This window comes from Rattus rattus, chromosome 18, assembly GCF_011064425.1.
Source record: "Rattus rattus isolate New Zealand chromosome 18, Rrattus_CSIRO_v1, whole genome shotgun sequence".
Lineage (NCBI taxonomy): Eukaryota > Metazoa > Chordata > Mammalia > Rodentia > Muridae > Rattus > Rattus rattus.
Genome location: NC_046171.1, coordinates 8,569,831 through 8,585,693, shown reverse-complemented (window position 1 = coordinate 8,585,693; position 15,863 = coordinate 8,569,831). Strand labels below are relative to the sequence as shown.

At 49.6% G+C, this 15,863-nt stretch overlaps 1 protein-coding gene, 1 long non-coding RNA gene and 1 pseudogene across 2 annotated transcripts in view; all 3 read left to right on the top strand.

Annotated features, from left to right (window-relative positions):
- Nucleotides 1–12,957, top strand: part of LOC116887410 (RT1 class I histocompatibility antigen, AA alpha chain-like) — a 76,032-nt gene extending 63,075 nt beyond the window's left edge. Inside the window, exon 7 of the mRNA XM_032889021.1 lies at nt 12,621–12,957. Coding sequence (XP_032744912.1) covers nt 12,621–12,631 — 11 coding nt within the window. The 3' untranslated portion in view covers nt 12,632–12,957. The remainder of the gene's footprint in view (nt 1–12,620) is intronic.
- LOC116887442 lies at nt 6,266–12,957 on the top strand (annotated as a pseudogene).
- LOC116887450 lies at nt 8,870–10,862 on the top strand. The gene is made up of 2 exons (XR_004386217.1): nt 8,870–9,056; nt 9,445–10,862. It is a non-coding gene; the product is annotated as an uncharacterized LOC116887450 (long non-coding RNA).
- Nucleotides 12,958–15,863: the final 2,906 nt, after the last annotated feature.

Below are 15,863 nucleotides of genomic sequence, written 5' to 3'. Positions count from 1 at the left end.
ATGATCCAACCTCAAACTGCCTCAATGGCTGGCTCCTCAAAAATACGCATCCAGAAAATCTTCAAAGCTTCTAGTTAAAATCTTCCAGCCCCAGAGAATGCTCTGTCCAGGACTTCAGTGAAGCCCTGCACTTTCCCATCTTGTAGACACCAGACAGCGAATGTGACAGCTAGCTTTCCTAGGACTTGTCCATTGTCCTAGTTACCTTAGGGTCCCTGAAGGATACCATCATTCCCAGAAAGTGGGAAACAATTTTAAGAACACTAAGCCCTCAGTCCCAAAAGTTGGGGTGGTAGCTGTTTGGTTGTTGAGTGGGTGTAGAATGTTTGTCATTGGGAAAGTCTGGGTGGTCACCAGTTCTTAAAGGTCCTGGTCAGGGAGGAAACAAAGGAAGAAGATTTTCTTTTCTTTCTTCTGTCCTTCATTCTCTACTATCCATTGTCAGGGTTGGAGCGGGAGAAGGGATGAAAAAAGAAAAACAGGGTATGTAGGCAAACATTTTTTCTAGCCTCCTTTAATTAATGATATTCAGCCTCCCTTTTGTGCACCACCCTGAAGAGGTAGTGAAAGAGAAAAGTTATTAGCATATGGAGGATGTGGACTTGTTTAACAATAGTTCTTTGGGGTGAGCTCAATCTCCTTTGTCAGTGGTTCAGTCCTGTAGCAAACACCACATACGAATCAACAGCTGCAGTCCAGTGTTCCCAGCCAGCAGACCCCACACAAGAACCAGCAGCCACAATCCAGTCCTCTCTGCAGGCAGACACCATGCCTGAACCAGTAGCTGTAGTTCATTCAATCCTGAAGAAACCGCAAGGCTCACCAACCAAGAAGCTGCAGGAACCTCACAAGCAGTTCTTTGTAGAGTTCCTCTCCATGGCTGCAGTGTTACCACATGTGGATCTCAGCACAACTATGTGAGGCTGACCAATCCACGCTCGTCCTTAACTAAGAATAGCAAGGCAGAGCAAAACAAACCCAATGCAGAGCTGGGTACCAGCCAAAACCTGCCCAAGTTTCACCTGCAGACTGCATGCTGTCCTAACAGGGGACAAGCAGAACACAGAGGAAGATGACTGTGAGCTTTACCAAGACAAGTCGGGGAGTCCTTCAATATTCCTGCTCCACAAAGATGTCCACCATACACTGGGCCAGCAGCCTGAAGCTGGACGCCTCAGCACTGCAGGAGAATCTTGGGTGACTGTCCAGGCAGCCAGCAATCTCTGCCATTTCTGCAGCTTTTGAAGCTGCTTGCTCTGCACTTCCCGTTTTCTCAGGGAACATTTATCCTTCTCAGGTCACTGATGGGGAGGAAGACTGGATAGCTACAGTCTCACAGTAACTGTAAGCTGTTTAAGATTTCAGAAAATGATTTTGGTCTAGGAAGCTATTTTCAGGTGGATAATTTCAAGTTAGGATGGAAAGGGAATTAGGCAAAGAACTTTGGATTCAGGACAGATAGGACTTTGGATTCATAGGACAGATAATAGTTTCTCAATGGTTGGCAGATACAAAGGAACCAGACTTTATGGGTGTGATTCTTATATTTTTAATCTTGACCATTAATTAAACATCTTAACAGTAAAATTAATTCCTCCTAATCAAATAAATAATAATTCTTAATGAAGAATTAATAATTGTTAACTCTTTATGTTTTTATCCTTGTTCTCACTGTGTATAGTTGACGATGTCAGAGAAAGATTTGCCTTTTGTAGGACTAACGGGGGCAATGCTGAGGTAATGTTGTTGGGCCCTGTGTGAGGAAGCCTCTCCATCCTACCCTGCCTACCTAAAGCACCTTCTGAAGGATTAGATACAAAGCCTATGTCCTATAGCCAAGGGGAGCAGAAGGCAGGATTGTGGTCAGAGGGAGGTACAATGGGAAGAGAGAAGCATGGGGGATTTGCCACCCAGACTCAGAGGGGTCAGGATGTGTGAATCTGAGGAGAGGTGAGCAGCCACATGGCAGAACTTAGGATGGTGTAAATGGGATAACTGAGTTAGGAGAAGCTGGGACAGGCCCAGCATGAAGCCTAGGCATCCATAAATAAATGTAAGTCTGCTGTCATTATGCAGAGCAAGGACAGGCAGGCAGGAATGTCCCACAGAAGCAGCAGGAGCTGGAGCAGGAGCAAGAGCAAGCAGACAAAGAGCAAGCGATTCCTTCCATGTCTTCACTGAGGCCTCCAGCAGAAGGTGTGGCCAGATTAGAAACAGGGAGGGACTCCACTCAAATAATCAGGATTACAGGTGTCTCTTCCTCCATCAAAGGAAAGGATCAGAAACTGATCTTCCCACTTCACCTTAAGCAAAACCGCCTCACAGATGGTGCCCTCCATTTTGGGGTTTTAGTTAACCCCCCATGTAGCTGACATCAAACAATCAACATCATAGTCCAGGTCAGAGTTCTGCAACTACTCTGGGGCTTTGCAGCTCCTCTGAGCACTCAGGGCTCTGCCTCCTGCCTCCTCTCTTACAGGGCGTTTTCTTCCCACGGGTGGAAAAGCATGTAAAGTTCTTCTGGATGTAAGTGTGATGAGAGCAGGGCAGCATGAGACCTGAGACCCTGGAGAAGCACAGACAGCAAGGAAGTCCTGGGGCAGCTCAGCCAGCCTGGGTCCCCTTTACCCTCAGCTCCATGGGCTCAGACTCCGTCCTCTCTGTTTCTTCCACCAGGTGGCGCCATTGGCCAAGAATGGGACGCTTCTCTACCATCTTCAACAGGTGAGACCTGGAGGGTCAGCTGTGGGAGGGAAGATGGGGAAAGGGGACACCTTTCTCTGCAGGAAAGCTCTGGATGTTTGGATGTCCTGGTCTGTTATAAATTAGTATTCAACCACCTGAGTGGAATTTATCTTGTTCATTGGGAATAAAAACTGACATCTGCTCAATTGCAAAGATCAATGCACACTGTGTTTTCTTCCTTGGATGAGGCTGTGTCCCTCTGTGCACAGTAGGTCCACACAGTGAAAGATCTTTTGTATATTTAATTTTATGCTGTTCTGCAAATTGTCATTTCAATACACTATTTCACCGATCTCTACCTTCCTGTTACAGAGCTCCCTTCATTGGCTGGTGGTCCACTGTTGTCTGAACAGCACTGTGCCCTCCGCCCCTGGCCTCTCACTCTAGATGTGTAGGGGTGAGACAGGCAGGATTATTAAAATCATACTTTTATATTTTATTTTCATGACATATCCTCTTTGTGCATATAAATATGTAGGTGCACAACCATTGATCCCTTGGAACTGAAGTCACAGATGGTGGTCGGCCACCATGTGCTGAGGGAACTCAACCTGGATCCTCTGCACCAGCAACAAGTGCTCCTGGCTGCTGAGCCATCTCCCCAGCCACCATTGGAATGTTTGCCTCAGGAACCACACAGCTGCCTCACAGCTGCTGGCTGACGCCATAGAGAAACCAGAGGCCAAGGAAGAGACAGGGTCAGTGCAGAGCTCAGGAGGGAGGGGAGCTGGGCATGGATGGGGTGAGACCTGAGGGACAGAGACACAGAGGGGCTGAGCAGGAGGAGACAGAGACAAAGGGGGAGACCTAACTCAGCAGAGTGCCCTGTGTGAGGGCATTTCCCTCAGCCTGCACTGGACACATCTCCAGAACCCTGCTGGCCTCTTACACTTCACAGTGACTGCTGTGCTGGTTTGAATGAGAACAGCCACACAGGCTCATGGGAATGGATCCTTCAAATCCAGCTGAGGCCATGTTCAGAGAGGATTGGGAGGTGTGGCCTTGATGGAGGATGTGTGCCACTGGTGTGTGCACTGAGGTTTTAAAAGACTTTCACTGGGCTGGAGAGATGGCTCAGTGGTTAAGAGCAACGACTGCTCCTGAGTTCAAATCCCAGCAAACACACGGTGCCTCACAACCATCTGTAATGAGATCTGATGCCCTCTTATGGTGTCTGAAGACAGGTACAGTGTACTTTATGAATAAATTATATATATTATATAATAATATTTTATATTACATATATTATATATATCAAAATTTTTAAAAAATCGACTTTCACTATTCCCAGTGTCTCAGTCTGTTACTTGCAAATCAAGTCGGGAGCTCTCAGCTGTTCCCCCACCACACCTCTCCTCTGCCATCATGGACTCAAATCCTCTGAAACTATATAACAGATTAAACATATTCTTTTATAAGATGCCTTGGTCATAGTGTCTTATCACAGTAATAAAAACTAACTAGAGCTAGTGTGCTGACACAGGCCTTCAATCCTATTGTGGTTGATTGAATAGGTGGCCCCCATAGACTCATGTGTTTGGATGCTTGGCCCACAAAGAGTGGCACTATTAGGAGGTGTGGCCTTGTGGGAGTAGGCGTGGCCTTGCTGGAGGAAGTGTGTCACTGAGAGGAAGGGCTTTGAGGTCTCTATGCTCATGCTCTGCCCAGTGTGGAATGAGAGCCCCCTCCTGGCTGCCTTTGGATCAAGATGTAGAAGTCTCAGCTCCTTCAGCACCATGTCTGCCTGCAGCTGCCATGCTTCCTGTTATAATGGACTAAACCCTTGAAACTGTTACCCAGCCACTATTGAATGTTTCTTTTTAGAAGTGTTGCCTTGGTCATGGTGTTTCTTCACAACAATGAAAGGGAAACTAAGACACCCAGCCCTCAGGATGCAAAGGCCATGTATCTCTGGGAGGTCAAGGCCAGCTTGGTCTACATAGTAAGTTCCAGGACAGCCAGAGCAGTGCAGACAGACCTTGTCTCAAAAAACAGAATAAATGAGAAGAAAAGTAACAGAGACAGATCCTTTCTGTGGGGCTGCCTATCCCTACCGCATCCTTAGGTCAGTCAGGATGGAACCTAAGAGCTTCAAGTTCCCATGGAAAACACTCACAGCACCTAAGAGTGGTTCACTGAAACAGGAGCCGCCGAATCCTGGAGAGGCTGCTGGGCTGCTGTGGAGACCTGCATGGGGAGGGGACTGGAGTTCACACCTGTGCTCACCACATTTGTTGCTCTGTGTGATGGGTGACTCTCTTCAGGAGCCCCCACCCATCTCTCCTCTTCTTTCCACTTCAGTTCTGTGGCTGTGATTTGGAGACATCCACAGAATGAAGAAACGTGTAAATTTAATCTTTCCCCACACTACTGACCAGGGATGAAACCTCACATCACCAGCGTGTGCTCTCTGGCCTGAGAATCATCTTTCCTCCAGTGTCCACACTGCTCACCTGAGGAACTCTGGGGCCAGCTCGGTTATTAGATCCAGTGTCCCACACAACTGTGACTTTCATGTCCCTCACCCCCTCAGCTCCTAAGTGTGAGTGAGGTCAGAGAGGGGGTGAGAGGTCACAGATTGATAACTTCTCCCACACTCTCTCATTATTCTGTGGTATAGTTAATTACAGGTCCCCTCCTACCGTGATTTAGTCACTAAAGCAGCTGCACCGGGGAAGTGTGGACACAGGGAAGTGCAGTGTAGCACAGGGCTCTGTGCTGTCTGTGGTCTCCACAGGGGTCTCTTCCCTGTGGACAACGGGGTCTCCTGTGCTGAGACAACGACCCAGGTCCACATGGACAATCTCAGGACTGGGAATGAAGATCCTTGTAAAACGCACCCACCTGGAGCCACAGATGCATCTTCTGGGAATAAACACAAGGAGTCTGGGTCTAAACCGGAGGTTGAGAAGACAGATCCTGAGGGAAGAGGCAAAGTCTCCTCTTTACAGATCAGAGTCCTGCACTCAGGCTTGGCAGTGTGAGCCGCCCACTGGTGCCCTGGTCTCTGTGGGGTCCGGGTGGGGCTTGCAGGCCAGAGCCTCCTCTTAAAGGAGAAGCATCTCTCCACTGCATCCACAAGGCTTGTGTTGTGATTGTGTTCCAGGAAGTCACTTTTCTTCTAGAAGACTCCAGGGTCTGACTTCTGAAGAGAAGAAGGAAGAGGAGGGTGGAGGAGAGCACACAGGAGCCTGGCCTGCGGGTGTCTCCTGGTGTCCACACAGCTTCTGGGTCACCATGACTTGGAGACACCATGACAAACAGCGCTCTGCCCCACAGCACAGGGTTCAGGCAAAGTCTTAGTCCCCAGGCTGTGAGGTCAGGGTCAGGGCTGGGGATTCCCCATCTCCCCAGTTTCACTTCTGCTTCTGATCTGTGTCAGGTCCTTCTGCCCGGATACTGATGACATTCTGGAAATTCTCACTCCCATTGGGTGGCGTGAACCCTGTGAACCAATCAGCGTCGCCCCAGACACTGGTTATAAAGTCCACGCAACCCGCGGGACTCAGAGGCGTCCGGGATGGGGGCCCTGTCACCGCGCACGCTGCTCCTGCTGCTGGCGGCCGCCCTGGCCCCGACCCAAACCCGCGCGGGTGAGTGCGGGGTCGGGAGGAAACGGCCTCTGCGGGGAGGGGCGGAGGGGGGGCATCGGGGAAGCCGGGTCCCCGCGTCGCACACCAGACCCTCCGCCGTTTCTCCACCCGCATCCAGAGCCCCGCGCCCTGCTCCCCGCCCGGCCCGCGCACCCGCCCGAAGTCCGGGGAGGAAATCGGTGTCTCACCGCGCACCACCCCCAGGCTCACACTCGCTGCTGTATTTCTACACCGCCATGTCCCGGCCCGGCCTCGGGGAGCCCTGGTTCATGGAAGTCGGCTACGTGGACGACACGGAGTTCGTGCGCTTCGACAGCGACGCGGAGAATCCGAGGATGGAGCCGCGGGCGCGGTGGATGGAGCGGGAGGGGCCGGAGTATTGGGAGGAGGAGACACGGATCGCCAAGGGAAACGAGCAGTGGTCCGAGTGCACATGAGGACCCTGCTTGGCCACTACAACCAGAGCGAGGGCGGTGAGTGACCCCGGGTCGGAGGTCACGACCCCTCCCCGTCCCTACATGGCTGGAGACTTCCTGGTCCCAAGTCCGAGGTTCAGGACTAGAACCGACCCGGGCCGGTTTCCCTTTCGGTTTGGAGGAGTCCGCGGGCGGGCGGGTCCGGGTCTGACCACGGGGTTCCGCAGGCTCTCACACCTTCCAGTGGATGTATGGCTGTGACGTGGGGTCGGACGGGAGCCTCCTCCGCGGGTATGAGCAGTACGCCTACGATGGCCGCGATTACATCGCCCTGAACGAAGACCTGAAAAGCTGGACGGCTGCGGACATGGCTGCGCAGAATACCCGGAACAAGTGGGATCAGGCTGGTGTTGCAGAGCAATACAGGGGCTACCTGAAGGGCCAGTGCATGGAGTGGCTCCACAGATACCTGGCACCCAGGAAGGAGACGCTGCTGCGCACAGGTGCTGGGACCGCGGGCTTCTCCTCCTCTGCCCTTGGGCTGGGGCTCAGTCCTGGGGAAGAAGAAACCCTCAGCTGGGTGATGCCCCTGTCTCAGAGGGGAGACAGTGTCCCTGGGTCTCCTGATCCCTCATCACAGTGACTGCACTGCCTCTCCCAGGGCCCAGCCTTCTCCCTGGAGAGCTCTGAGTCCCTCTCAGGAGGGAAGGAGAGAATTTCCCCACTTAACAGCAGGGGCTCCCTGCTGTCAGCCATGGCCTCTCCCAGGCCAGGTCCTCTGCCCACACCCACTCTCTGAGGACACTGACTCCTGTCCTGCTGAGTGTGTCAGCCCTTACACCTCAGGACCAGAAGTCTCCTTTACCTCATAGGAGACATGGACTCCACTACACTAGGCTGGTTCCCCCAGTTTCTAGAACTTTCCATAGAACACATTCTCATAGATTTCTTCCCAGACTGTGCGGTTTGCATCTCTAATACCCCATATCTCTCTATTCCTACAGTGGTGAATGGTCCCATGAGCCCTTATGGGGTACCCTGGAGGAATAAAATTGTGGGATTTCTTTTTTTTTTTTTTTTTTTTTTTTTTTTTTTTTTTTTTTTCCCCGGGGTTTTTTTTTTTTTTTTTTTTCCGGGGGTTTTGTTTTTTTTTTTTTTTTAATTTTTTTTTTTTTTTTTTTTTTTTTTTTTTTTTTTTTTACTTTTTTTTTTTTTTTTTTTTTTGAACGCATTATTTTGTTTCTAGTCAGTTTTTTGCTGCAAACACATATTAAATCAATTATTTTCCATTCCCTCTTCCGTTCTATGACCACCCACCTCATGCTATAGAACATCACATAAGGACGGCCATGTTGACCCACTGGCTCATGTGGATTCCCTCTTAGCTTCTGAGTCCCTCAGGAAAGTGTGCAGTTCTGTGCTGAGGGGACCAGCTCTCCCTGCAGCTCACTAGTGAGATGACAGTTGAAGTGTCAGACACACACAGTTCAGTGTCATCATTGATTTAACTGTGTCTTGTGTAGATTTCAGTTTGTCTTGTTAACTGTGTGATTTCTTAAATCTTCCACACAGATCCCCCAAAGGCACATGTGACCCTTCACCCCAGACCTGAAGGTGATGTCACCCTGAGGTGCTGGGCCCTGGGCTTCTACCCTGCTGACATCACCCTGACCTGGCAGTTGAATGGGGAGGACCTGACCCAGGACATGGAGCTTGTGGAGACCAGGCCTGCAGGGGATGGAACCTTCCAGAAGTGGGCATCTGTGGTGGTGCCTCTTGGGAAGGAGCAGAATTACACATGCCTTGTGGAGCATGAGGGGCTGCCTGAGCCTCTCACCCTGAGATGGGGTAAGGAGGGTGTGGGTTTAGAGCTGGGGTCAGGGAACGCTGGAGCCTTCTGCAGACCCTGAGCTGGTCAGGACTGAGAGCTGGTGTCCTGACCCCCACCTCCATTTTCTTAACCTGCCCTTCCCAGAGCCTCCTCCATCCACAGACTTCAACATGAGAATCATTGCTGTTCTGGTTGTCCTTGGAGCTGTGGCCATCATTGGAGCTCTGGTGACTGTTGTGAGGAAGAGGAGGAGAAACACAGGTAGGAAAGGGCAGGGTCTGTTTCCCCTCAGCTTCCTTTAGAAGAGTGCTCTGCTCATTAATGGCAAACATGGCCACACCCCACATTGCTACTGTCTCCAACTGGGTCCCCTGTCAGTTTTAGAAATTTCCTCCTGTCAAGACCTTCCTTGAACTCTCACAGCTTTTCTTCTCACAGGTGGAACAGGAGGAGACTATGCCCCTGCTCCAGGTTAGTGTGGGGGGCAGGATTGTCCCAAGGTGATTAGAGTCAAGCTGGAGATGGTGGGGAGGTCTGGCAACCCATAATAGCTTCTCTAGAGCAATCTTCTGGGGTCTGAGTTGTACCTTGAAATGAGTGTGTGTGTGTGTGTGTGTGTGTGTGTGTGTGTGTGTGCCCACGCCCCCCCCGTGTGTGTGTGTTTTGTTTTATCATAGGTAAGGCCAGCCCCAACAGCTGTGATTTGTCTCTCCCAGTTTGTAAAGGTGACATTCTGAGTCTGACTGGGGAGGGGCAATGTGGACATGATTGGGTTTCATGGACTCCCAGAATCCTCTGGGAGTGGAGGGTTGTTGGGCTGTTGTCTTCACAGTGATGGTTTGTGACTCTCGTTCTCTAGCATGAAGACAGCTGCCTGGAGTGGACTGAGTGACAGACGATGTGTTCAGGTCTCTGCTGTGACATCCAGAGTCCTCTGTTCTCTTTACACACCAGTGTCTGATGTTCCCTCTGATTTTGTGGGTTTGGTGTGAAGAACTGTGGAGCCCAGCCTGCCCCTGCATTTCAGGGCCCTGTCTCTGCACTGCCCTGTGTTCTCTTCCACAGCCAACCTTCCTGCTCTGAAGTGGAATACTCAGGGTTCTCGGGAAAGTTGTTTGGATGGTGTTTTGCTGTGGCAAACAGGAGGAATGTTTCCTTACAGTGGACACAGGTGTGAAAGACTGAGATTGACTGGGGAAGGAATGTTTCCCTCAGACAGACACAGGAGAGAGGATGTTCTGCTAAAGCAAGCACATGAAAGGACATGCGATGAAGGAGACTTTGCTCACAACATGCATGTATTGGTCTGCCTTACATTGCATACTTGAGCTGTATTTGTCACGGCTCCATAGTGAGAAATGCACCAATTAACTTCTGGTGGTGTGCTGCAGTCTGTTGCTGCTTCCGAGGACTGTGGCTGACTGGATGCATGGGCTGAGCAAGACTCGTTCTGAGTCAAGGCACATGGAGGACACGCGATGTTCAGAGGGTATAAATAGGGCTCCACAGAGTGACTGACACAGAGGTTGTCTTGCTGCTACAGCTCGCAGTGGAACGCTTATGAGACTTTGCTGATCTCTGCTTCCCTGACAGAGGCCCAGCTGAGAACCTCTCCTGGGGTTCCTGTTGGTCTCTCCAGCTGACTCCTGCCAGGCCTGGCTCTCTCTGCTTGGTGATGCCACTGTTGCTCACCTGACTCTACCAAACTGGACTGCTGGTGTACACGAGGTGTTTGCAAGTGGGTAGAGCTGCTGCCGACCTGTGAACTGAACTGATTGCCACACAATACACATGTGGTCGGAAAGCTGCCCTGGGCTCTCCCTGTAGCCAGGGTTCTCAGGGTCTGGTGAGATCTGTCTGCTCATCTCTCAGGATCACATCCACAGCTGAGATAAGACCTAACAGAGATGCTTATGTCCCCTGTAACTTAGGTACCGATTCCTGAACCAGGACTGTCTTACCTTTTCCATCTTGTGTTCTGGAGTTAACTCCCTGAAGTCTCTTAATCTCCACCCCCAGCTCTGTGCACCTGGGTCTTGCAGCTAATGCACCTGTGGTTGCTCTGCCTTTGGATGGCTCTGTATGGCAGGAGAGCAAAGTCCCCCTCAGAGGCCTGTGACCATTTAAATCATCTCATATTCATAGCACTAAAGACATGGGAGGCAGAAGCTGAGGTAAAAACCTGACAGCTCAGCAAGGAAACTTTATTTTCTTAACTACATATGGGAAATCTATTTACCAGCCTGATGCTACAACTAAACTCCAGCTCTTCAGAAATCTGTCTGTGTCACTCTATCAGTCTTGTCTGCCTTTCTCTTGAGTTTCTGCAAACCCAAGAGAGCTCCTGAGCTCTCTTTCACGGATTTATATTTTATCTGTGTCCTGCCAGCTGCCCCTCTGTCATTCCTACAAGTCCTAAAAGAAAATCCTATTCCACAAAGGCTCTTCAAAGCTGACAGAGACAGAGAAAGACAGAGACAGAGACAGAGAGAGAGAAACACAGAGACAGAGAGAGACAGAGAGACAGAGAGAGGTGTCAAATGTCCAATTACTTATGAAAGAAGTATTTAATTCCTCCCTTACACCCTCACCTGCTGAACCATTTCTCTGTCATGGGAGTTGGGGTTGGGAGCTGTCCAAGGCAAGCCACTACAGGCCCAACCATTTCACCTTTTTTTTTTTTTTTTTAAACATTTATTTATTTATTATGTATACATCATACAGCTTTTTTTCTGCCTGCATGTATGCACCTGCAGGCCAGAAGAGGGCACCAGACCTGATTATAGATGGATGTGAGCCACCATGTGGTTGCTGGGAATTGAACTCAGGACCTCTGGAAGAGCAGTCAGGTGCTCTTAACCGATGAGCCATCTCTCCAGCCCACAGAGGGTGATTTAATTCCACAGTTTTTTTTTTCTTGATCCAGTGTCTCTTGGTAGCTGTTGGTCCTCTCTTGTTAATGTTCAGAAAATGCAAAGTTAATGGAGCACAATCTATTCTATCCCTGGGGCCTTTATTCTTTCTTTTTGTTTTATAGGTGAGTTTTTAAGGTGTAATTGGGTCTTTTCTACTGTTTGCCCTGCAGAATTGTGTGGTGTAGCTGTAATGTGCTTTGTAATGAGGGAAGAATTGCTGCATCTTACTGGAGACGTATGCAGGGCACTGTCGGTCCTAGTTTGTACACCTATTCCCACCAGAGCCATGCCTTCCAGTAAATGTGTAATTACAGAGCCAGCCTTTTCAGAACTCAAACCATTTGCCCATTGGAAGCCTGAGTATGTGTCAATGGTGTGGTGCAAGCCTTAGGCTTCCAAATTCTGCAAACTGAAACACATCTATCTGCCAGATTCCATTTTTTATTTACTTTGTTGGTGCCCTTAGAGTTACTTCTAGTGTGCAATGGAGTTTGGTTGTACAAAAAACAAGTAGGACATTTCTTTATAAATGCCTTGGCTTGTTGCCAGGTTAAAGAATTTTTCCTTGAAACCTTAACTGTTAACATAGTGGTTTTCAGGAACATCTGAGGCTCCTAACACACTCCTTATGAATAATCAGTCATTTCCTTCATTCCCTCTGCCAATGGCCCTGGCATGACTGTGAGAGACTGAATGTGGGTGATAAGTCATGGACAGTCGCTGTTTCTGATTGTCTGGTGCAGCGGCAAAATAATGTGAATTCTGAATTATCCAGAACAAATTCAGCAGTTGCTGTGTGGAGAACAACTCTTTCTGCATATTGAGACTCAGTCACTATATTAAGAGATTCAGGAAGTTTTGATAATACCATAAAGATTGCATACAACTCTGAGTTCTGCACTGAAGCACATGGGCTTTGAATTACAAATTCTTTCTTTCTCTCTTCCTTTCTTTCTTTCTTCCCTTCTTTCTTTCTTTCTTTTTCTACTGAATTATTATCAGCCATTCCCAGCTTTTTCATCCAGATGGACTGTAGGGGCTTCAGGAAATAGTGTTCCTTTTATAATGCATTGGACAATCCAATTAGTACTTTTTGTAAACTGAAGTTGTTTTCTTTTAGGACATTTGTAAGTCTGGAGAGATCGTTTGGAGGTTAAGAGCACTGACTGCTCTTCCAGAGGTCCTGAGTTCAAATCCCAGCAACCACATGGTGACTCACAACCATCTGTATGTAACAGGATCCCATACCCTGTTCTGACAGCTACAGTGTACTTACATATAATTAAAGAATATGTGTTAATTGCTCCCAAATAGTTGTTACAAACTCTAGGCCAGTCTACATTGATTACCCATAATGAAGGAATCTCAGTATTAGTATACGGTCTATAATTTTGATGGGTCTATTCCTACAATTGTCATAATCATACTTTTATAATTAAATCAGAATCTTTTTGTTATAAGGCTTTTAATTCTTTCCTTTTAGTGTGTTATAAGAAGCTTCATTCTAAAATGTTATTCTCTTTGCACAATGAGACCCGTGGGAGAATGAGTTAAAGACAAAAGAACCGGAGGTGGGGCTCCGCGGGGGCCGCAGCCCCCAAACCTTGTCAAGTTGCAGGGAGCTGTGCAGCACTGTGCAGGGCCGAGGGAGGAACCGCCCCTTGACGCCTGCTGCCAACTCCCGGGCTGGGCGGGACCAGCACCATTGAGGATGCACAATGAGTTCACAGGACCTATCCATGTAACTGGGCCCAGGTAATTCAACACACTGTCGTGAGAGTGCACTGCATACACCTGACACACATGCACAAAACCACACATGCATAAATATTAAAAACTTCAAAAATGAGATTTCTGGGCTGAGGAAGTGGCTCAGAGGTTATGAGCACTTTTGTTCTTCCAGGAATTCCCAAGTTCAATTCTCAATACCCACGTCAGCTCCCAATCATGTAATTACAGTTGGCGGGAGAGGGTCGGCTTCGAGAGTGTGTGTGTGCGTGTTCCCATTGTGTGTCTTGTTGTAACTGACTGGTTTTTTCTTCACTTGAACAGACACAGTAAAGGAATCACCCATTCTGGACTGTGGCAGTCTGTTGTAGAAGAGGATGCAGGGGTCAGGGAGGAAACACTACTGCCCCACCCCTGACCCCACAGCCCACCCTCTCCATGCCTCTCTCTGCGTCACCACCACTCCTAAACCTAGTCCTGATTTATCAGAGTTGTTTGTCTGTTTTTTGTTTTTTGTTTTTTTGTTTTTTTTTTTAACAAAACTAAAAATGAGGGGGCTGGAGAGATGGCTCAGTGGTTAAGAGCACTGACTGCTCTTCCAGAGGTCCTGAGTTCAAATCCCAGCAACCACATGGTGGCTCAAAACCATTTGTAATGGGATCTGAGGCCCTCTTCTGGTGCGTCTGAAGACAGCTACAGTGTACTCATATATAATAAATAAATCTTAAAAAAAAAAACTAAGAACGAAACAACTGTCTGTGGTGTCTGTAAGTGCTCCGTTTGGGTGGGACTTGAGCCAGGGTCACTCTGAGGCTTGAGCCCTGTTGTGGGGCAGGGTCATAGCAAGGTAAGGCCCAAACCCGAGAGGCTGTGGCTCCCCAGCTGCCTTCTCTTCTGGTTCTACTCACTTTCTAAAGTGGCTGTGGGCAGTGAAGCTGGGGGACAGCTGGGTGTCGGGAGATAAAGAGGAAGCTCGGTATCCTCATGCCTCATCTCCCCCCAACGAGTTTCTAGTATGAAGACATGAACAATGGTGTGCGTGAACACAGGCACACATTCACACACACATACACACCAGCAAGGCTGTGTAAAGAGTCTGCAGTCCCTGGGTGGGATCAGAGAGTGTCAGCCAGGGCAGGCCCGGGGGCCTTGGGAAGCTTGGGAAGCCCTGGTAGAGGTCTGGCTTATCTGCCCTTTCTCACTTGGTCCGAAGTTCAGAAGGTCATAGGTGAAGCCCAGGTGGCCCAGGTCTTACTCAGACGTGGATCTGTATCTGTAGAACAGGCCTGTTCTGGGTTTATCTTGGAGCCCTTGGCAGTGTCGCTGGGATCCCTGGAGGGGAGAGCAGGAGGTGGGAGGAGAAAGAAACAGTGTAGCCCAGCGGCTGCCTGAGCTGCTGCTGCACCCGAGCACCTGCTCTCTGCAGGCCTTGATTTCACTTCAGGGTCAGGCACTCAGGCACCGGACCCAGGGCCCCCAGGCTGGAACTGTGTCGCTGATCTGAGATTTCAGATCTCGACAGTTGCTTTACAATTCAGTTGTGATGCCAGCCTTGGCACCAATGGGTGTTGTGAGGGTGGCCATGTGGGTGCTCAGGACAGGTAGGTGGTATTACTCTTGGTCACTTGGGGAAATGGATGTCTTCAGAAAGACATGGCCCAGAGCACAGGCCTTCTGGGGAAGAGCAGCTGCCTCTGCTCAGAGGAATGAGCAAAAGTCCTGTACCTTTAGTGTCCCTGCCTGCACCTCTCTGTGTGCCCCTCTGGGTGAGCAGAGGAGGGTGGTCTCTGCACAGAAGAGGTTTCTCACAGCCAGGGTCTCATCAGGCTGAACTACCTGTACACACGGCCAGATGCCTCAGTCTCCGTTTCGCTCTTCGTTTTTACTTTCAGAATATTTTCTGTGTGTGTACAAGTTTTGACAGCATCCATCCAAGTGCACTAACTGCATTGCCTGTGGAGGCCAGCAGAGGGCGCTGTCCTGTGGAGCGGGTTACACATGGCTGGGAGCCACCTGACTTGAGTGCTGGGCATCTCAGCTGGGTTTTCTGCAAGAGCAGCAAGTGTTCTTACCACTCGCCCTCTCCTCCCGAGATCCTCCTTTCTGAAGAGATCTGGCCGCCACATGCTGGCGGGAAGGGAAGGATGTTCACAGAGAAAGTGAGAAGACTAACACAGTCTTGCTAGGTTCCCCCACTCAAGACAATTAACCATTAGCGTTCCCTTTGCCCAGTCAAGTGTGCTGGAGAGTTTTAAATGTCAACTTGACACAAGCTAAGCCCATCACAGGAGGGAGCCTCAGTTAAGAAAACTCCCCCATAGCATTGGGCTGCAGGCAAGCCTGTAGGTCATTTTCCTGATTAGTGAGTGATGGAGAAGAGCCCAGCCTTTCTCCCTGGGCTGGTGGTCCTGGGCTCTACAAGAAAACAGGACTGGGCCCATTCTTGTAAAGGGGAGGTAGGGTGGGGGGAGGAATGTGTGAGGGGGATTAGAAGGAGGGGCTGCAAATCGAGTAAATAATGGAGAGAAGGAAAGGCTGATTTCAGGGCGTGGTGGTGCAGGCCTTTAATCCCAGCACTTGGGAGGTGGAGGCAGGCAGATCTCTGGGTTCAAAGCCAGCCTGGTCTGCCAGAGCT